Consider the following 23,146-nt stretch of genomic DNA (forward strand, 5'->3'; position numbering starts at 1 on the left):
TCACACATTTTGATGCCATAAAACCTACAGATACAATGACTTTAATATGACTTTGTTTTTTGACTCTCATTTAATCTCATAATGCTATGCCTTTATTCTCAAATTATTCTTCTTATATTGCTACAACTACACGCTCAATATGGCTACTACTTTATTCTAGTATTTTTGATTTTATTCTCAAAATATTATGACTTTAATCTCGTAATCTTACATTTATTTTATTTTATTTTGCGTGGCAATAAAACACTGTCGTAGATCTTGCCTGGGTGCTTAACTGCAGAATGTTATTCCTTGTGCTACCTGGTGGATATCGTGTGAAGCACAACGTTTTGAAAAAATCTGAAAAAGCACCGTGATCACGCGTGATGAATTGCGTGATGCTGCGTGAAAGAACGTGCATTCTGTCGGCGCCAATAGCCTCGTGGTTAGCCTACCGACACACAGTGCATCTGCATTCACGGTGACCCGAGTTCGATTCCCGTCTCGAGGTCCTTTGCCGGTCCCACTCACCCAATGCTTTCCTGTCTGCTCTTTACTATCTTGTCAAATAAAGGTATAAAAAGGCCCAAAAATATAATAAAAAAAAATGTGCATTCTTAATGGCCACATCTGCATAACAGCCTGCATTTATGATAGATTTGTGGAGGCCTAGGGTCAGCATAGTATCTTATGTAAGTGCAAAGGTCCCGGTCTTGATAGGAATGGCGTGGTGCTTCTGGCATGTGGCGACAACACCCTCAGAGGAGACAAGCTGGTGGGGAATGACAGCTATGTCCTGGCCTACACACTCCCCAATCTTCAATGGAAAGCCTGCTGGTCAGATGCATGGACACGTCACAGGCCTGCAGACTTTCATTTGGTTGAATGGTTGGCCTACTTCCACCTGTCACAGTTGCTTTAAGGAAGCTAATTAATATTACTAAACAAACATATTGCTCTGTTAGACTCGTCATATTGCGTACATTTGTTAAAAGATTATTTCATTCAAAAAAATGAACATTTTGTCATTTCATCAGCAAAATAAGATATTTTAATTATGTGCTGGTCTGTCTTTTCTCTACTTTATAAATTTGTAATTGTGGCTTAAATGTCCACACAATATGAACAATATGTCTTTTGTTTTATCATTTGAAACCTAAAAAGTGTGTGCTAGTGCTGTCTTTAAAATAAATGATTTTTTTTTACTAGGAGGAGGAGAGGACACAAGGAGCAGAAACAGGAGGTAAGGCTTTCGAGGTAAGTATAGCTCGTAAAGGATATCGTTCTTTGTCTTTGCTGGTTGCTGGGTGAAGAGTCCACGTCGACTGACGAGATCGGGCGGTGAGTGTGACTGGTGATGGGGTTTATATCTCGGTGCTGGTGATGAGCGGATGAGGTGCAGGTGGACGTGATTAATACTCAGGTGAGGTGGAACGTTGTGATTGGTGGAGAGTAGGGCCTGGCCGATCCGTGACAGTACCCCCCTCTCCACGGCCCGCTCCTGAGGGCCGCCCTCGGCATCGTGGTGGTCTACCCCGGCCACGGGGTGCTGGCTGATCAGAGTGTGCTAAGTGAAAGTCCTCCAGGATTGTGGGATCGAGGACATCTTCTCTTGGCACCCATGAGCGTTCTTCAGGGCCGTAGCCATCCCAATCTACAAGATATTCAAGCTTACCACCACGGCGCCGAGAGTCCAGAATTTCCTTCACTCTGTAGACGGCGCCTTCTTCCACAATGAGAGGGAGAGGGGGCTCCTCCGTTTGGCCAGGCCCTGGGGAAACAGGAGGAGAAAAGGGTTTGAGAAGTGAGACATGGAAGGTTGGGTGAATCTTGTATTGTGGTGGTAACTGTAGTTTGTAAGTGACTGGGTTGATTTGCTCTAGAATGGTGAAGGGGCCAACGAATCTGGGACTAAGTTTCCGGCTAGGCAGGTGCAGCCTGATGTCCCTGGTGGATAGCCAGACCTTTTGTCCCAGTTGGTAAGTGGGGTTGGCGGCTCTTCGGACGTCTGCTGCTATCCGTTGTCTGCGCACTGCCTGCTGGAGCTGGTGGTGTGCTGCGTCCCAGACCCTCTGGTTCCGAGAGAGCGAGTAGTCGATAGCGGGTACCTCAGATGGTTCTCCTAACCAGGGAAACAGGGAGGCTGGAAACCGAATACGCACTGGAAGGGCGTGAGTCCAGTAGAGCTTTGACGTAACGCATTTTGGGCGTACTCAGCCCAGCCTAGAACTGGTTCCAAGAGTTCTGGCGACCATGGCAGAAGGTTCTCAGAAACGTCCCACTTCCTGGATCTTGCGTTCAGTCTGCCCGTTTGACTGCAGGTGGTAACCTAATGAGAGGCTTACGGTCACACCTAGGAGAGAGAAAAATGCCTTCCAAACCCGGGAGATTAATTGTGGTCCTCTGTCCGATATGATGTCCTCTGGGATGCCGTAGTAACGGAATATTTGATTGAATAAGATCTCTGCCGTTTGTAAGGCAGTGGGAAGTCCTGGGAGAGGTATGAGATGACAAAATTTTGAAAATCGATCGATGATCAGTCAGGGCAGCCCCGTATGAACCTTCTCACGTCCCTAGCCATGTTAGGCCACCAGAAGCGATCTTGTAGCAGCGAGAGGGTGGCGTTGGCCCCTGGGTGACCAGTACCTAGGGAGGTGTGAGTGGTGTGGATGAGAGGGGTCCGTTGAGTTCTTGGAATGTACTGATGACCAGGGGGACAGCCCGGCGGGTTGGCAGGTGGAGTGGTGGAGGCGACTGGTGGAGAGGTCCATTGGATGGGGCTGGAGATAGTGCATCTGCCTTTACATTCTTTGGACCCGGACAATAGGAGATCTTGAATCTAAATCGAGTGAAGAATAAAGCCCATCGGGCTTGTCTTGGGTTCAGCCGTTTGGCTTCGCGGAGATACTGGAGATTCTTGTGGTCTGTAAGTACCAGGAATGGGTGTGCAGCCCCCTCCAACCAGTGCCTCCATTCTTCCAGGGCGAGCTTGATAGCTAGGAGTTCCCTGTTGCCGATGTCATAGTTCCTCTCCGCCGGGCTGAGTTTCAGAGAGAAGTAGGCGCATGGATGGAGTTTGGGAGGCGTCCCCTGCTGCTGAGATAGTATAGCTCCGACTCCGGTGGTGGATGCATCCACTTCCACAATAAACGGCAGGTTGGGATTGGGGTGAACTAAGAGTGGTGCGTTGGTGAATGCTCTTTTGAGGGTTTCGAAGGCTTTTTGGGCATTTGGATTCCAAGAGAGGGCCTTGGCGTTACCTTTTAGTAGGTCTGTGAGGGAACTGGTGATGGTGCTGTAGTTTGAGATGAATCTGCTGTAAAAGTTGGAAAATCCTAAGAACCGCTGGAGCTCTTTGATGGTATTGGGACGGGGCCAAGAAGTGATAGCCTCCACCTTCCCCTTGTCCATGCGAATGCCACCACTGTTGATGATATATCCGAGGAAATGAACTGTGGACTGATGGAAAGTGCATTTTTCTGCCTTGAGGAAGAGGTGGTATTGACGGAGACGCTGGAGGACCTCCGCAACGTGTTGGCGATGTTCGGCCAGGCTCCGGGAGTATATGAGGATGTCGTCTATGTATACAATGACAAAACGGTGGAGGAACTCCCGGAGCACCTCATGCATGAAACCTTGGAAGACCGAGGGAGCATTGACCAGCCCATATGGCATTACCCTGTACTCGTAGTGTGGGGGTTACAAAAGCGGTCTTCCATTCGTCTCCCTCTCGGATGCGAATGAGGTTATAAGTGCTGCGGAGGTCCAACTTGGTGAAGATGGTGGCACCGCGGAGTTGTTCCAAAGCCGTAGGGACAAGGGGAAGAAGATACCGGAACTTGACTGTGATTTCATTCAGTTTTCGGTAATCAATACAGGGTCTTAGACCGCCATCCTTCTTGGCCACGAAAAAGAAGCTGGAAGCAGCAGGGGAGGTGGATGGGACAATATAACCTTGTTTCAACGCCTCCTCAATATACTCCTCCATGGCCTTCTGTTCGGGAGGTGACAGTGGGTAAATTATCCCGTGTGGTACTGGTTCACCCGGTATGAGGTCGATGGCATAGTTCCATGGCCGGTGTGGTGGTAGCTGGGCAGCCTTCTGGGGACAGAAGATGTCGCTAAAGTGGGCGTAGCAGGCAGGGATGTCTACAGATTGCTTCTCCACTGGGCTCTCAATGGAAGTGGTGTGAACTGGAATTCGAATGGGATCTTGGGATACTGGTAGTGGATGTTTCGGAAAACAGTGAGGAAAACAACTCTCACCCCACTTTAGGACTTTTCCTGTCCTCCAGGATAGATGGGGATCATGGGGATGGGGATATCTCTCAGTGATAAGTGGGTGGAGTCGGTTTGCATCGGTTCTGGAGGCTCACTGGTCTCTGGCTGATGTGAAGGAGGAGATGCAATGGCTATGGATGTTTCTGTGTGGCAAGATTGAATACGGTTTGAGCACCGAATGGCCAGTTGAATAAATTTCTCCAATCCATAAGTGTCATCGTATGTGGAGACTTGAAGGCGAAGAGATGGGTTGAGCCCTTGTCTGAACGCTGTCAAGAGAGAGGGTTCATTCCACCCACTGGCTGCGGCGAGGGTACGGAATTGGAGGGCATATTGATGAATGGGCATTGTACCTTGTCATAGTCGATAAAGTTTCTCTCCCACAGTCGAGTCTCCTGGGGAGCTGCTGAATACCTCCCTAAAATGATGGATGAAGTTTGCGAAAGTTTGAGTGGCGTGTCCGGCCTGGTGGAGAATAGTTTCCGCCCAACGGAGTGCAGGCCCAGTTAGGGAGGTGACCACAAAGGCGATCTTAGACTGGTCATTCGGGAACATATGGGGGTGAAGGTCGATGGTGAGGTTGCATTGTAAGAGAAAGCCATTGCACTCCTCCGCCGAGCCAGAGAAGGGCGCTGGTCTGGCCATGGGACTGGCGAAAACAATCGGAGAAGAAGTGTTGGCGTTTGTGCGGGCGGGTGGTGGCGGTGGAGCTGATGGTACCGGTGGCGTGGGCGATTGAAGTAAGACCTTCTTGAGCGAATCCACCAACTCCTGGAAGGGATCTGGAGCACTCATCCTGTCTGTCGATTTAAGCGGTCCGATCTTCTGTCACAGTATGGGCCGGACACAAGGTCAGTGATCACATAAAGTTTATTGAGACAGAAATGAGTGAAGATGATATGGAGCTGAAACGAAGGCTGGCGTTGACACACACACACTGAACTCTTTTCCAGGGACGAGGAGAGGGATTCCTCACAGGGTGCACTGATCCGGGGGGGGTTGACGAACTAGGAGGAGGAGAGGATACAAGGAGCAGAAACAGGAGGTAAGGCTTTCGAGGTAAGTATAGCTCGTAAAGGATATCGTTCTTTGTCTTTGCTGGTTGCTGGGTGAAGAGTCCACATCGACTGACGAGATCGGACGGTGAGTGTGACTGGTGATGGGGTTTATATCTCGGTGCTGGTGATGAGCGGATGAGGTGCAGGTGGACGTGATTAATACTCAGGTGAGGTGGAACGTTGTGATTGGTAGAGAGTAGGGCCTGGCCGATCCGTGACATAAACTCAATTAAGACCACTTACTTTCAGTGGTTCTTAATCTTTTTGATTCCAAGATAGTATTCAAGTAATTATGTTGTAATAAAAATAAACTTAAAATATGACATAAGTTTAATCATTTTTAGTGTTTTTAGCCTTTTAATAAAATATTACAATTATTTATTTCTTAAAATGTATTAAGATGTCTCTTTCATTTTTTATTTTTTTTTTTTTAGCATTTTAATTAAGATTGTTAATAAAACTTTTTAACATCTACATTTGGCAAACACTTTTATCCAAAGCAGCTTGCATTGCATTCAAGGTACACGTTTCTTATCAGTTCTTTGCTGGAATTGAAACCCATTCACATAAATGTAGTTGTATAGACTACTTTTACAACTTTTTATGATTCTTTTGCACCAGTTTTTATGCATAAGGAAAGACAGAAAGTCATTGTGCTTTTCTGTTTTGGGTGAAATAATCCCTTAAGAGTGAATAGAGCGAGCTGCCTACTCAACTTCTCCCCATCCATTCTCTGTCATCTGCTTCCCAGCCTGTGTTTGTTGTCACTGCTGCCAACCACCCAACTGGTGATGGACTCCTTCTGCACAGCTCCGTGTGTGCGAGTGGTTGGTGCTCGTGGCACATACTGTGGAGATTTGAGCCAGCTCGTTGTGTTTACCACACACTGACTGTTAAAAATATCCCCAGCTATGTGAAGAGTTGAGGGAGGCCTGGCAATGAAAGTGGCACCTGCTTCTTATCACCGCGCAGTTTGCTGCAGGGACTAAAACCTCTCCAGAGGCAAATAAAGGCATGTTTGCAGGCTCGAGTGCGCCACTGATATGTGCCACATTTATAGGGTTGGCATTTGTGAGCCTGGCGGCTGGTCAAGTCTGGGAAACAATACACACTATTTTAAAGAGTTGATGTAAATGAGATTAATACATCTGATAACTGGTTGTGTAATTGGCAACTGCGGTTGCTCCTGCACAATCACATCATAGTACATACATGCATAGTCTAGTGGATGGCAACCATTGGTCTCCGTGGATGAAATTGTACCATACCGCTTCCAGTATCCAGTGCAAAAAGTACAGGACTCCTAAGATTTATTTCAATTCTGAACAGTTGCTCAGATGACAAAGAATCAGTAACAATGAACATGGAGGCACCTTATAATTAAAGAAAATAAGTAAATAATTTAATTGATAATAATTGTTAATTATTTAATTAATTTGAAAATATTAAATAAAATAATATTTCAAATAAATATAATTTGAAAATAAATAAAAATAAGATTTACAATATTTTACTAACCTAATTTGAAAGTATGGATTTTTAAAATTAATTATTTACATTTTATAATTATTAATTGAAATGTATTAATTAATTTGAAAATGATACATTTCTAAAATTAAATAATTTTAAATAAACAATTAATTGAAATGATTCATTTCATTACGAAACATGCAAATCCTGAATTTAGATCTATTTATATTATATCAATACAGTAGCAATTATAATATTTTTGGAAAAATATTTAAATTGTAAATTATTTTTAATTGATTATTAAACATATTAAATTATTTTATATTAAATACATTTAATAATTATTATATATTGTTCATTTATGAGAATCCTGCAAATTTACCTGTTTATAGTATATCAATAAAGTAGCAATTAAAATATTAAATAAATTTTTACATTTGTTATTTATAAAATGATTTTATATTAAATATGTAAAATTATTATTAATATTATTATTTGTTTATTTTATTACCTGCAAATCATGAATATAAATCTGATTATAGTATATCAATAAAGCAGCGACTAAAATATTTTAAAATTATATTAAATATATTGAAAATATTTTGGTTTAATTTTTTTATATTTTAAGTATGTTTTATAGTTTGTTTGTTTTTTAAATAAATATTTAGAAAGATCAAAAAAAATGTAGCAGTTTCACACGAAAATAGTGACACATTTAACCCCAATCTCCCATACAATATGGATCATAACAATATTTCAAGACAGACTTCCCTTGTGCTGTAGTGAGTTATAGAGTCATGTGTTCACGTCCGGCGTATATTTGGTGTAAACCGTGGGATGTGACATCATCAGCGAGCTCTTCAGGGGGTCCTTTCAGCACTCTGATAGCACATCAGTGCTCCCATTTAGTGCCCTAATGATCTCTGTGTTAAAGAGGCATGACCCGGCACCCTTCACTCAAACATGCGCTGCTGGTGATTGTGTACATACTGGCTGTGGGGGAACTATATGTTACTGTACATGTGTATATATATAATTTCAGATTATAATTGAAATGTATAACTTTCAGTGAGTCGTGCATCTCCTTGGAAAAACCATGCAAGTAAAGTTATAAACAAATGCATAATTAGATTGAGTAGCGCAAAGACTCGCTGTCGTCCTCGAAGTGAGAAGAGACCTTTACAAAAACCCCCTGGAGTTCTTCACTGTAATGCTGCATGGCTTCGGTGGCAGTTTGTTGCTGATAGTGATTATGATGACAGAGTATGCTAATTACAGTGTGCTTACCATAAGGACACGCTAGCCTGACCCCGTGTGTTTACCAGATGAGCAGTTCTAATGCTATAATTATTGTTTCGTGCAGATTCTGGGTGGAACGTCTCTCCCTGTCAATACCCTGGTAAAGATTAAGGAGGGACTCCTGAGGCAGAGGGAACTGGAGATTGACCGGTGAGTAAACAAAGACACTTTTAGAGTGCTCATGAAGTCGTACACAAATTATAAGATGATTTTTAGGTTGTGGAGTCAAATATATATTAAAATCAGCTGACAAATTGGGCTAGAATGGTCCAGAAACACTCAATTCAAGAATTATATGTATTATAATCTAAGTAATGTAATATGCAAATATATAAATATATGTTAATATATCCGTGTAATATAAAATCTACATAATTCTGAAAATATAATTATTTTGTTATATTTATTGTGGTTATATATTTTATATTATTATAAATGTATTTTAAATTAATATATATGTTAAATGAATAGATATATTTTATTTGCCAAATTAAGTTGTACACAAAGAACAAGACCTTTTTCAGGATGTTGGGTCCAAATATTTATTGAAATCAAATTATTATATTATATTATGTTATTATATTCTTTTATATCAAAACTTAATTTTTGATATGTAATATGCATTTCTAAGAACTTTATTTGGACGACTTTGAAGGCGATTTTCTCAAAATTTAGATTTTTTTGCACCCTCAGATTCCAGATTTTCAAATAGTTGTATCTCGGCCAAATATTGTCCTATCCTAATATTGTCCTATGATGTATAAATCTCAATTTCGAAAAATGTATGACTGGTTTTGTGGTCCAGGGTCACACATATAAATTCTAAATTAACAGATATTAGAAATTATTATATTCATTATTATGTTATGTTATATTATATTATATTTTAAAATATATTATATATTATTTCTCTAAATTTATTATAATTATATATTTTATTATAAATTAATGTAAATTCTTAATTAACAGACATTAATATATAATAATTAACATTAATATATTAGATATTAGATTATAATAATGGACATTTTTATATTTACATATCTATATTTTATACATGTAATATCCAATCAAATATCATGCTTTCAGTAAGTCACACGCCTCCTTGATAAACAAAGACATTTTTAGAGTGCTCAGTTAAGAATAAGACCATTTTTAGGTTGTTGGGTCAAATATTTATTCAAATGAGGTTAAAAGATGACCGTCTGATGCATGTAGACATATTCTACCTATTAAAATAATCACTCACCCTAGCCGAAAGAAAAAGCCATGCCACTGCTTCTACGCATCATTTCCTGTCATCTGTCAACTGTCTGTGTCCAAACAAGGCCTATCCTGACCTCCCATGTAAACAAAGTAATGGAATCATCCATTTTTGTCTGTAAGTTTGTCATTAGCTCCTGTTTCTGGGGAGGGGCAGATGCTTCATTAATAGCGTTTCAATCGTTTAACATGACGTCGGCTGTGTTTGCGACTCTGACCCTGTAGTGATTGCTGTGACCTTGAGCGCTTGTAATTATAGTATCATGCCGTCAGCCGAAGTGTGGCTTTGCTTTTAGGTGAGCTCTGACAGACGGGGCAGTGCCACAGACGCCACAGAGCAGACACAAACGCACCGTGTTTCCCAGCCAAGAATTACACATGAGGAATCGCTTTTAGCTGGCCATCAGTCTGGTGTTGCTCAGGCTTCTACGTCACATGACAGTTTAGTTGTTTGCTTATATATTGCTCATTTACAATGTAGTTTACCTTATTAAAGATGCTGTAAGCAATGTTTGGGAACTTCTCTTTTCTCCTCCTCTTCTTCCAAAACCCTGCCCTACAAATTTAATGCTGAAATCAGGAGAGAGGAGCAAAATAGTACCACAGACTAACTGACGATTGTTTATGAAAGTGAATATGGCAGGAAACCTGAATAATCTTCAGGAATGATCACACTTTCTGCTTCCTGTTTCACATATATGGACTGCTCCGTGAACATGCAACATGATTGACAGGTAGAAAGCATTTCAGAGCCTTCTGATAGTCTAAACCAGGGTTTTTTTAAACCAAAAAATATAAACACAACTTTATATTTTTCATGTGTAAAAACCCATTTATACTGTGTGAGGAATATAGTTGAAATCATAAATTGTGATATTATAAAGACAACAAAATAATTCGCTTTTTATGTTGACATTGTACTAATGCCAAAATAATTTTGGTTATTTGTTGGTTTTTAATAAATTGTAAAAAGTTTATTAGTTTAGTACTTTATTATTATTTATATATAAGTATAAATGTAGAAATTTTCGCTGAAATAATAGTGTATTCATTAATTATTATTATTATTTATTCATTTATTCATTACATTTTTAAAACAAAAATCTTTGAAATAATGTCACATTCATGAATTTATTTATTTTTTTCACACCTTTCCCCCCTTACACTTTTTTCCAGAAATTTTTATTAATAGTAATGGTAGTAGTAGTATTATATTAATTAATTAGGTTTTTTTTTTTTGCACTTTTCTCTGAAATAATGTCACAGTCTTAGAATATGTTAATTATTATTATTATTTAAAAATTTATATATATATATTAATAATGTTTTTATTTTATTTATTTTTTTATTCGTAATATTATTTTACACTTTTTCTCAGAAATAACGTCACGTTCTTGGAATATGTTAATTCATATTATTATTATTATTTTACCTTTTTTAATTTGTATTTTATTATATTTTGTGTCTCAGAACTTTTTGGCCACATTTTTGTTTATGTTTACAGAGTCTACAGTCATCACAGAGAAAGGTATCTTTCAGAACATCTAATTCAGTTATTTTTTCCGTTAGGAAAAAGGGAAATTTTCCAAACAGATCGCTTGCAGCACCTTTAACTGATCAAAACATTAGGTACCACAAGATAGCTTTGCGATCGGTTCTCTGATCTTGCTGGTTTTTAGTATGCTGAACTTGATCTAGTAATGTTTAACCACACACCCTCTCTCATTTTGCTCAAAGGCAGAAAATGTCCAAACCAAGTGCAACAAGCACACTTTAAAATGTCATTACAAGTGTAAAAGCATTTCTTACAAAAGTAGTTGTGCCTGGCACATCACAGCGACTGCCTCCAGCGAGCATGCCCTTCTCGTTCAAAAGGAATTTTTCAGCATGCTTGTTTTTAAAACAACTTTTCCACATGGAACCCCAAAGAAGTGCTCTGAAGCAGCGCTGTGCAACAGACTGTGAACGCCAATAAAATCAAAGTGAATATTGAGTGTCTTACTGATTTGCAATTTCTAGGCAAAAGCAGCAAATCCTTCAGCTCCATGCGAGGATCAGGGAAAATGAGTTAAGGGCACAACAAGTCCTCCAAAACCAGAGGGGGCGCTATGACGACTCATATCTGCTCAAAGCTAAGGTATTATAATGAATCAAATAACATAATACTTTTATAATGAGATTAAAAATGGTCACTTACCTACGGCTGATGCCTCTCTCCACTATTTTAGGACTCTCCGTATGACAGTCCTGTATCCAGCCAGAGTCCGAAGTCCCAGCTGCCGGAGCGTGTGAGTCCACTGTGCTGTGAGAACGGAGAGCTGGGCCGTAAACTAGCTGCGGCAGAGCTGGAGGTCATCCACCTCAGCGAATTTCTCAAACAGAACACACAGAAATACACTGAAGATATCAAGAAACTGGAGGAGAAGGTGAGGGCTTCTAGCTTCTAAACGTCAATGGTACTAAAATATTTGGGCCTCATTCGCTTATAATTGCATGGATTATTTTGGATTTGTATGCACAGAACAATTTCTTATGAATAAGTACCCCTAATTCAGAACACATGCACACACACATGAATTTGTTCTTAACCTCATTCTAATGTTAATGAATTTTGAGTTTTGTAAATAAGCAACCGCATGCCTGAAGTTAGTTATTTGCATAAAACACGCCCAAACCATCAAAACCAAATTACAGACCTCTTATTAGCCAGCTGTACATTATACTATGTGAGAAATATAGTATGATATTGTAAAGACAGCAATAAAATCAATTAAAAAATATTAAAATCTTGCTTTTTATTTTGCCATTGTACTAAAACCAAAAGAAGTGTTTGTTTGTTTGGTTGTTGTTGATTTTCTTTTAAAATGTACAGTTATTTCTTACAGTTAAAAACTAGAAATAAAACAATTACAATCAATCTCATGATTTCAGATTAATTATGGACAGTACTTATTTACATTTTTTAGAAATGTTCTCAGAAATAATTTGACATTTATTTATTTATTTATTTTTTATACATTTTTCTCAGACTTTTTTTAAATAGCATGAGTGAGTGAGTGAGTGTGTGTGTGTGTGTGTGTGTGTGTATGTATATATGTATATATGTGTATATATATATATATATATATATTAGTGCTGTCAAACGATTAATCGCATCCAAAATAAAAGGTTTTGTTTACATATGTGTTATTATGTGTATATAAATACACACCCATGCATGCATATATTTAAGAAAAATGTTACGTTTATATATTTATATATAATATAAATTATATGAATATAAATAATAAATATACACATGTAAATGTATATAAATATTTTCAAAATATATACTGTATGTGTGTGTATTTATATATACATAATAAATATACACAGTACACAGATATATTATGTAAATTAACTTTTACTTTGGATGCGATTAATCGCGATTAATTATTTGACAGCAATATATATATATATATATACTGTATATAATATAAAATGTATTCATGATAATTATTTATGTATATATATGTATAGAATTTTATATTATGATTAGCTATATTTTAGATTAAATATCTATAACTAAACTTTTATTTTATCATGATCATAAGGCAATCTAATGCATGTGATTTCAGTTGTTCGAACAATTTTTCATAAATTTAGAATCAATTTTAGTAGGAAAGTTATTGGTGAATTGTGATTTGTTCATAATATTATTTTTTTAAACCCTTTTTTTTCACAGACATGTTCTCAAAAATAACCACAGTATTATTAAACATTTGACTATATATATATATATATATATATATGTATACATACACATGATTAAATATCTATGTAAATCTGTGTATAAAAATTTATTATCATTATAGCATTTCATTGTATTATACATTTTAATTTTATATTAGGATTAACTATATTTAAGATTATATATCTGTATCTAAAATTTTGTTTTAGCATGATTATAAGGCCATCCAATGCATGTGATTTTGGCGTACGTGTGGTTTCAGTTGTTGTGTTTCGTACGTTTAAAATAAATTTTAGTTGGTAATTGTGATATCTTTGTGAAAACGTTCGTACAGATTTCTCACACAAAGTTTTGTGTTCGTAATGTGCGTAGTAAATGAGTAAACTGTTCCACATACCTTACTGAAGCTGAACAAGATACTTTGTGTTTGGGTTCAGATGAAAACACGTGACCGCTACATCAGCAGTCTGAAGAAGAAATGCCAGCGTGAACAGGAGCAGAATCAAGAGAAGCAGCAGCGCATCGAGACGCTGGAGAAGTACCTGGCAGACCTGCCCTCGCTGGACGAGGTCCAGACGCAGGCTCAGCAGGTCCGGGCCATGCTCCAGATTTATTCTAAAGTCCTAAACTGCAAAACCTGATCTAACAGTCTTTTACATTTAACAGTTTCATTTCTCCTGATTATCACCATCCTGTTCAACCTTAAATCTGATTGTCAGTCCCAAAAATCGAAATTGATGTTGGTTCGGTTAATCAGGGCATGATTAGCCTCCCCTTTCAATGCTAAACCAACACAGCAGTGTCAGTCCCCACGGCGTTCTGCTAATAGATCAGCACAAACAGCTGCTGATGTGACAGATGCTCTTCATTATGGTTGGGAATAATCTTACTTGTGGGTTATTAAATCATTGTTTTGTGCAGTTTACTAGTGAAGATTAATATTATCTGACAGTCAACAACAAATGTTTGATGTCACAGTTTTCTTACCTGCTTAGTACTTTGGTGTAGTTTGAGGCGTCTGTCACTTTGAGCTACCCCCAGATGATGTCTGCTGATTTTTTCTGTGCTGAGATTGGATTAAATGCAATGCAGTTTACTGCAGAAAATCATTTTACTCATTAATATTTTAGTCTCCCTTCTCAGTACATATCAGAATATCCTTAAAAAGGGATACATTTCTGTACTAATTGTTAAAAAAAACAAACAGAATTTGTTATAAATTAATTTATTTCACAAATGGAAGTATGTGAATTATGTAGTGACCAAAAATAGCTGAATAAAAACTAACATTATTTTATTTATTTAAAAAAAAATTGACTTTATTTTATTTTATGAAAATGTTGTATGGTTTATGCTAAAAACAAGAATTGGATAAGCAAAATAAACTAACATATAAAATAAAATAACATATTTCTAAATACTAAACTACTAATATTTTAACTCAGAACTACCCACCAAATGAAAAACATTTGTAAACACTTATTCATTTTGTTTTAGTATTATTTTTAACTTAAGTTATTAAAACTTTTTAAAAAAGACACAAATGGAATGAGGATTATGTAGTGACCAAAACTGGTTAAACAAATCAAAATGAAACATTTTTTATTTATTATTTAATTATTTTAAAATAAATAATTATGATTTGTTATCAAATCCATGAAATAACACAAATGGAAGTAACCAAAAATTGAAATGAACCAATTGAAGTGACCACAAATTGTTGAATTAATCAAAACATTTGATTTGATTTGATTTTAAATGTTACTGTCCGAACTACAGTACGAGTGCTGAAATAACACTTCAGACACATTCTCATTTTATTTTATATTTTATTTTATTTTATTTTTCCTTGCTCATTGTCAGATAGCTATGTCTTGCTTTAAGCATAAATCTAACAAAATTTATAAGGTTTATGCCAAAACATTAAAAAACTACTTGTCAATTGGATAAGTAAAATAAACACACAAAGAAAATAAAAAAAATACTAATTTACTAATATTTTAATAATTCACTTGTTTCTGAAAACAAGTCATATTATATTTTCTTCTCAATTAAATATATCTTGATTTTGTGTTGTTTAAATATTAATTTGAGCAATTCTGATCACGGGCAAAATAAAATTTCACATTTGAGTAAACATTACAAAATGGTGTGTAAAATTGTAGTAGTGTTACTCATCTCTGTCCATATTGTGGCGTCTCAGTTGCAGGAAGTGCAGGGGAAGAAGCAGGCGTTGGAGGACACCGTCGCCCAGCTGGAGAAAACCCTGGAGGAGAACCGAGCCCTGCTGCAGGAGAAAGACGCCCTCATCGAGACCCAATCCAAACGGGAGAAAGAGCTGGTGGCTGCTGTTCAAAGGTACTGCACTCACACACTCACTCCATTGAGACGACCTCACAGCCAGAAGCATTGCTTTTGATTTGCTTCCCTTCTGAAAGCCACTTTATATATATATATATATATATATAAAGTGCTCAGTCCTTAAGTGAGCTGAAGATCAAAGTGCTGTGTACTCTTATTAAAACATAGAAAACGTGGCGTAAACACGGGGATGAAATCAGGCCAATCATCCGCTCGGACTGAAAAGATAATAATGGAAGGCCACAGCAGCTTTGATATATGTAATGAGGATCTATTAAGATTTCTCTCTGTGCTTTATTTAATTCCATAAAACTTGTGTTCGTAGCCTGCAAGAGAAAGTGGAGAAGTGCTTGGAGGATGGAGTACGGCTGCCCATGCTGGACCTGAAGCAGCTGGAAAGGGAAAACACTCGTCTGCTAGAACAACAGAGCCAGAAGAGCCTGGTACTGATCTCCCATGATGCACCTAATGATGCTTAAAAATACATCACTGTAATCATTTGCTGCTTTTATTTCCAGATGTCTCTGCCACAGATAGTACATTATAATCAATAAATTACTGGTAGATTTCAATTTTGCACTAAAGACGGAACATACATTACATTAAATGTTTGGATTTGAATAATTAGGTTTATTTTTTAATATATAAAATTCTCACCAAAATACAATAAAAACAGTGATATAGTAAAAATAATTCAATTAAAAATTATGTAGGTATAAAAAGACAACAGGCCAATAGTTTGGGAACACCTAGTCATTCTGTATTATTAAATATATCCCACCTTTTAGAAAAATATTGAAGTTATCAAAGCCATGAAATAACACAAATAGAAATAACCAAAAATTGAAATGAACTAATGGAAGTGACCAAAAATTGGTGAATAAATCTTTTTTATTATTATTTATTTATTTTTATTTGTTACAGTCTGAACTACAGTCCAAGTTCTTCCCACACTGCAACGTAAAATGCTGAAATAACACTTCTCGTTTTATTTTATCTTCTTTTGTTTTGTTTTGTTTTGTTTTATTTAATTTTATTTACTGGCTTCTTTTCCTTCTTTGGGCATTCAAATTATATAATTAAAATGTCTGTATTAAAATTGTAATTTTGTACACACACACACACATATATATATATATATATATATATGCATACTTACATATATGTACAATTTATGTTTGACTACAAGACTAATTTAAGCCTTTAAATAAAAACATTTCTGAATTGTTTCCAGACTTTAGGCATAATGAGTATACATCCAAAAATGCTGACTAGGTAGAATGTTTTAAGACAAAAGACACAAACTTAAACCGTTTCAAACCAAAGCCATGTGAAATGATTCACTCTGCGATTCCTTTTGTTTCAGCTGATCGACGATCAGAAGCAGCAGACTAACAAACTCACTCTGGAGATGTCGGTAAGATGTCATTCTCTACCTTTGGTTGAGGAAGCTTGGTTTGGACTGGCTCTTATTTTTGGATGGATGTTAAGGCTAATGTTGAATTGTGTTATCAGAGGAGGCTTGCTTGAGACACACTAACCGCTGTCTGTCATCCTTCTTGCAGGCCCTGGAAAAGAAGCTGCAGATGGAGAGGGGAATCACGCAGGAGCTCCGCAAACAGCTCTTGGAACGCGAGGTGGAACTGGAAACCCTCTCCAAATCTCTTCAGCAGGTACGGCTCTCCAAGCCACCCGCGAAGGGACTCTAAAGTCCCGCTAAGACTTTTTCGTCCTAAATGATACAGATGAGCCTGCAAGCGGAAGTTAGAAGCTTGATTGAAGGCTCATCTTTTGTGCCATTAAATTCCTCACACTGCTTTTTCATGGCAGTCTAGTCATGAATAACCCAACCCGCCCTCAGTGCGTTATTAGAATTCAGGACGTCATTTTTCAGCACGCCGTCTCAAGGTGAGCGAGAGCAGAGCCGCAGTCATGCGTGACGCAGCCGCACTGATCCACACAGACTCTCACAGAGCACAGAGGCCGTACATCATACCGCTGCCACAGGGACACCAGGTTATTAGCAAGCGTGCTCTTACTGGCTTTCTCATGCGAGACCCACAGTGTATTGTAAGGTTTGATTACCAAGTATTAAAGATCCCATGTAAAGGATGATTGCGGCGGACAGCAGTTTGGTTCCCTCATGATGCAGTTCACAACCGCTTTTAAACCGAGATCCTGAAGCCTTAAACGACAAGTGTTTCATTTCTAAGCAACTGTTACATAAGAGTAGTTTTAAAACATATTTGTTACATTTTAGCGGGGGTTTATATTTTGCATTAAAGTATGCAAATCTGCATTGACAGATGGACTTTTCTAGTGTTCATTTAAACAACCGTTCAAACGTTTTTTAAAGTCTTATGCTCATGCTTATTTGACCAAAATACAGTGAAAACAGTAATATTGTGAAATATTGTTACAATTTAAAATAGCTGTTTTCTATTTTAATATATTCAATAATTTATCATTTATAATAATAATTTTTAAAAAAGTATTACATGTATATATTTATATTTAATTCATAAATATAACATATTTTTCTTAAATATATACATGCATGTGTGTGTATTTATATATACATAATAGATATACACCGTACACACACATATTATTACTTTTATTTTGGATGCGATTAATCACGATTAATTGTTTGACAGCACTAATTTAATATATAAACGTAACATTTTTCTTAAATATATACATGCATGTGTGTGTGTGTTTATATATACATATATATAAACCTATTTCTTAATATTTTGTGAAAACTATGATCTGTTTTTTAGGATTCTGTGATAATAAGAAAGTTCAAAAGAACAGCTTTTTTATATTTTGTGCATCCTTGCCAAATAAAAAATATTGATTAAAAGTAATCTCTCTAAGTTTTACAAGTACATTTTCATTTTTACAGTATTTTTTCATTTTAATATTTGTATTATAATCCAGCATATGCCTATTTGACTGTAAATTAGATACTAAGATATAAAAATCCTGGTCATTTCATGTTTAAAATTATTACTTTTAATATTATTAATATTTAATTTTAATTTCATATTTTAGCTCTCACTTCAAATTCTCTGAGCCCAAATTTTTAAAAAGTAGTTTAATAGTAGTGAAACCAGTATGTGATTTCAGATGCAGCTTCTGTTTTTTTTTTTATGCACTTAGTGTAATTTTGTTGCAACTCTCTAGTTAATAGGCCTTTACTGTGTGCTCACTTTCTCCTTATTAATTTTCTGGAATTTGTACAAGCTCTAGCAATATAATTAGTTTTAAAAAGAGTTACTAAATGTCGAGTAACTACATTCTAGCTGTGTGAAATGACTTGCAAAGCTGCTTGATGCTGTCCAGTATTATTTCGTAATGACCTCGTGTGTATAAATGAATATCTGCATCTTCTATAATGTACAACACAGAGAACAGTTCTCTTCTGGCAAGATCTGAATGAATTATCAAGCGTTTTCCGCTGATGTGCAGATTTTATCCCACCGTCCCCAATAGATCAGGGCACACGTTCTCCTCCGCTCTTGGTGTAGTCCTGCTGTGTAAGTGCTAGTAATTCCACCTCTCACTGTTTAATGTTTTGGACAGCTTTCACAAACAGCTACTTATGAATTTCTTCTTGTAGCGCTTGTTTGAATATGCTCTGATAAGTGGGAATGAGTTACGCTGGTAATCTGTATCAGGACACACACAATTGTTAAGCTTAGTCATCAACGCCGCAGTCCAAACTCTGAAAGTTCCTCCCACACTGCAGTGTAAAATGCTGAAATCACACTTCAGACACATTCTTTGTGTCCGGAATAGCATTTGAAGGTGAAAATAACCATTCTCTCAAATCTCCAGTGGCAAATGTGACAAGCCGGAGCTTCATTGTACTTCCGTAATTTAAAATTAAACTCTGAATGTTCCCTTGAAAGGCTCTGTCCTGATTCACCCTGCTGCGTGTTTTTCTTTCTGTATTTTTATCTCCACAGAACCAAAGACGGCCAGACGAGGAGACGCTGAATGTGACCTCCGAGTCCTGTCTGAAGGAGGCCGGGCCCCTGTTGAAAGAGATGTCCCTGTGTCTGCTGGATCTGAAGGGCCTGTGCAGTGTCCTCACACAGAGAGCTCAAGGCAAAGAGCCCAACCTGGCCCTGCTGCTTGGCATAAAATGTAAATACTCATCCATAACATATAAAACTCTAGCCTTAGCAGCATATTATCTTTTTACAGTAGCCTTTAATAATCCAGAAATTAATTTATAGATATTCAAATTCTGTTCATCCCTAGTCACTCGGAATTTATATTGCACTTTACCTTTAGTATTATTAATTTATTTTAGTGCTGTCAAACGATTCATCGCGATTAATTGTATCCAAAATAAAAGTTATATATGTATGCGTTGTGTATATTTATTATGTATATATAAATATACACACATGCATGTATATATTTCAGAAAAATATGTTATGTTTATATATTGAATATTTATTTATAATATAAATTACGTGAATATATATACATGTAACTACATGTAAATATTTTCTAAATATATACTATATGTGTGTGTATTTATATATACATAATAAATATACACAGAACACACATATATTGCAAACTTTTTTTTTGCAAACAAAAACTTTTATTTTGTATGCTATTAATCGCGATTAATTGTTTGACGGCACTAATTTATTTATTATTATTAATTTAAATTTGAATTTCATATTTTAGTTCTCACTTCATATTTAAATATTTTTAATTAAAAATAGAACATTAAAATCGTTTTAAATGCTGCAAGTCAAATTATGCATCACAATATTGTAATGTACAGTATGAAAAATGGATATTCGTTTTGAGATTTGCTAAAGATTACATTTAGCAGTGTTTTAAAATTAATGGTGGGGTTTTTTTTAAGTTTGGGGTCAATAAGTTTTCAAATGTACTTTTTAATGATTTTTTTTCAGCAAGTATGCATTGATTTTAAATAAATACTGTTCTTTTAAATGATCAAAAAATCATGACAAAAAATGTCAGTTTTCAGATTTTTTTAAGCGGCAAATTAGAATGATTTCTGAAGGATCATGTGACACTGAAGATTGGAGTAATGATGCTGAGAGCTTTGCCATCAGAGGAATAAATTACATTTTAAAATATATTAAAATAGAAAACAGTTATTTTAAATTGTAATAATATTTCACAAAATTATCAAATAAATGCAGCCTTGATGAGCGCAAGAGATTTCTTTAAAAAAAAAAAAACATTACTAACCTCAAACTTTTGAATAGCAGTGTATCATGTATTTAAAATCCTTTTCTTAACTATTAGCATTATGCTAGGCTAGTAGGCTAAGTTGTAAGCTTGTTAACTGAAAACACAAAGAAAGAGAAATGTTTAATTTCATCCGTTTAGCTTTGCTGATATAACGTGAAACACAATGTGTCATTTAAAAGACATTAACATTTTCATAATTAAGAATAAATGCACTTTATTGCAGCACCAGATAAAGTACCCATTCCAGCCAATGGAATGAAAATACCCATTTGTGACACTTTTTTTTTTCCAGCTATGAGCTGCTCGGCGGAGGAGAACGAGAAGCCGCTGATGGAGGACGGTTTGCGGGCCAAGCTGGTGGAGGTGTGCCAGCTGAGGAAAGACATTGACGAGCTGCGGACGGTCATCTCGGACCGTTACGCACAGGACATGGGCGAAAACTGCGTGACGCAATGAGGCTTCCATTTCCACCTTGTCAGGACAGACGGTGCTCCCAGAGCTCATAAAGAGAAAATAAAGTCAACCTGATGGAAACAAACAAGGTCTTTCTGACTACTAAAGGTTGGACCAAGCTGTGAATCCAGTTTACAAGGACGTCTTTACAAGTTTCTTGTTTTTTTGTTTCTTGTGGAACGTTGAATTTTCAAGGAGTTTGAATGTTTTAGTGTATTTATTGAGACTGCTTGAGGTTGAGTTCCTCACGCTGTTCCTGTCAGTCGTCTTTGAGGGAACGTAGAGCAACTGGTGTCCTAAAGTGCCTTGTGTTGCTGTTTGTGTACCTCCAAACTTCATGAACGTCAGTGATTTTTACCCAAAGAAGCTGGTCCATCCTCTACCCAACAGCTACAGGTCGCAGGTCGACATTCAGGATCCTCTACATCGAAAAAACCGACAGGAACAGCAGCATTTGAAAGGTCCTTCATCACCAACATCCTGCATGTTTTCATGTGGTTTAGTATGTTTGAGCTTCCGTAAAAACAAGCAATGTTCCAATTCAAAATAAATGACAGCAGAGGAATCCAGGTTAATCTATTCAGGACACCGATTAACTATTTTTAATTTTAATAAAATATGAGCTGCTTTTTTAACGCTGCAGCACAGTTCGGTTCAGAACAAGTTGCACATGTTGAGTTCCAAAGGCAGACAGGAAACGGAATGCTCTGCACTTCCTGTGACATGCTCATGACATTTTATATACTCCAGATAACACATGTATTTCTTAGGAATATGGACGAAATCAATGCAAAACTTGTTCACTCAGGTATTTTAAGAGTCTTTTATTCGTTGCGGTTGAGCTGAATGCTTTCAGAAGGGAATTTAAGTGTCAGTAAGTTCATTTTGACCCCAAGCAGAATTTTTTATAGTTGATAAAGTCCAGCGATGCGGTCATGTCAAGCTTTGCACCAAGGTGACAAATGTTTAAGATATTTACAGTACAAGCATCTATATACGGCTTATGTATCGTGACTGTAATCTCGTTGTATTTAAAGTATATTACGCATGTTTTCAAACGGAGGTTTTGTCATTATGCGCTCATAATATCTTGTGCATGTGCATAGGTTTAGAATTACTTTTCTTTTTATGTAAAGAAGGGAATAGATAAAGGTAACTAATTAGATGTATTTTGCGCTATGCAACCTCACGTTAACCAGCATTTATTAATGCGTTTTTGCAGATATGTAATATTATTCTGTGCCTTTACGAATCTATGCAGCAGAACCACAGTTTGACATCGAGGGATATTTTCCATAACTGGCAGAGACAAGTTTATTTCATAAAGGTGCAGGCAAGCTAAGCCATATTCACAAGCAATGCATATTTATTCTCAGGCAGAGAGCTGCTCATAACCAGATGGAGAATGTATGTGGTGCTCTTCATTGTGCATTAGAGGACAGTGTGACCGCATGCTGAATTGTGTATATATGAATACAAAAGCAACGTGCACTGGTTGACATGACCCACTCACTGTGCACTGAAAGCCACTGGTTGGCTTAACAGTATGTTTGAATTTCTCATCAGTCTTTGAAATCTTAAGCTTTTAATTTTCCAGCTAGATTTTACAAATGCCAAAGGTCTATTTATGTACAAGCTTTTTGTTCTCAAAAGTATTAACTATTTTTCCATTTTGTAAAATGCTTTTCATTTGTACAAATGTCAAATAAAGTATTTTTCTACATCGGTTTGTTTAATGTTTTGGCCAACAATAAAAAAAAAAAGATATCTTTTTTTAAAAATCACTGTTAAAAGAAAGTTAATGATGCACATTCATTTTCAAATCTTTGTGTAAACGGTGTAGTAGTGTATGAAGTATGTGCATTTCATTAAAATAGTCAAAGTATATTTCAGGTGCTTTGACAAAAAAAAAAAAAAAACTAGGCAGTAATCAAATATATAAAATGCCTTCTCTCCAGAAACTAATTAACTTATATAAAAATAAAAATGCACTGGGTTT

The 23,146-nt window shown here is 36.6% G+C and overlaps 1 protein-coding gene across 1 annotated transcript in view; it reads left to right on the forward strand.

Moving 5' to 3' along the window:
• cep85l (centrosomal protein 85, like) overlaps positions 1 to 22,870 on the forward strand; it is a 65,428-nt gene extending 42,558 nt beyond the window's left edge. The window contains 10 exon segments of the mRNA XM_058755112.1: positions 8,152 to 8,237; positions 11,370 to 11,487; positions 11,579 to 11,776; positions 13,518 to 13,670; positions 15,284 to 15,438; positions 15,767 to 15,884; positions 16,808 to 16,858; positions 17,007 to 17,114; positions 19,416 to 19,596; positions 20,987 to 22,870. Of these exon segments, the coding sequence (XP_058611095.1) occupies positions 8,152 to 8,237; positions 11,370 to 11,487; positions 11,579 to 11,776; positions 13,518 to 13,670; positions 15,284 to 15,438; positions 15,767 to 15,884; positions 16,808 to 16,858; positions 17,007 to 17,114; positions 19,416 to 19,596; positions 20,987 to 21,150 (1,332 nt within the window). The 3' untranslated portion in view covers positions 21,151 to 22,870.
• Positions 22,871 to 23,146: the final 276 nt, after the last annotated feature.

Source organism: Onychostoma macrolepis, chromosome 20 (genome assembly GCF_012432095.1).
Source record: "Onychostoma macrolepis isolate SWU-2019 chromosome 20, ASM1243209v1, whole genome shotgun sequence".
Classification (NCBI taxonomy): Eukaryota; Metazoa; Chordata; class Actinopteri; order Cypriniformes; family Cyprinidae; genus Onychostoma; species Onychostoma macrolepis.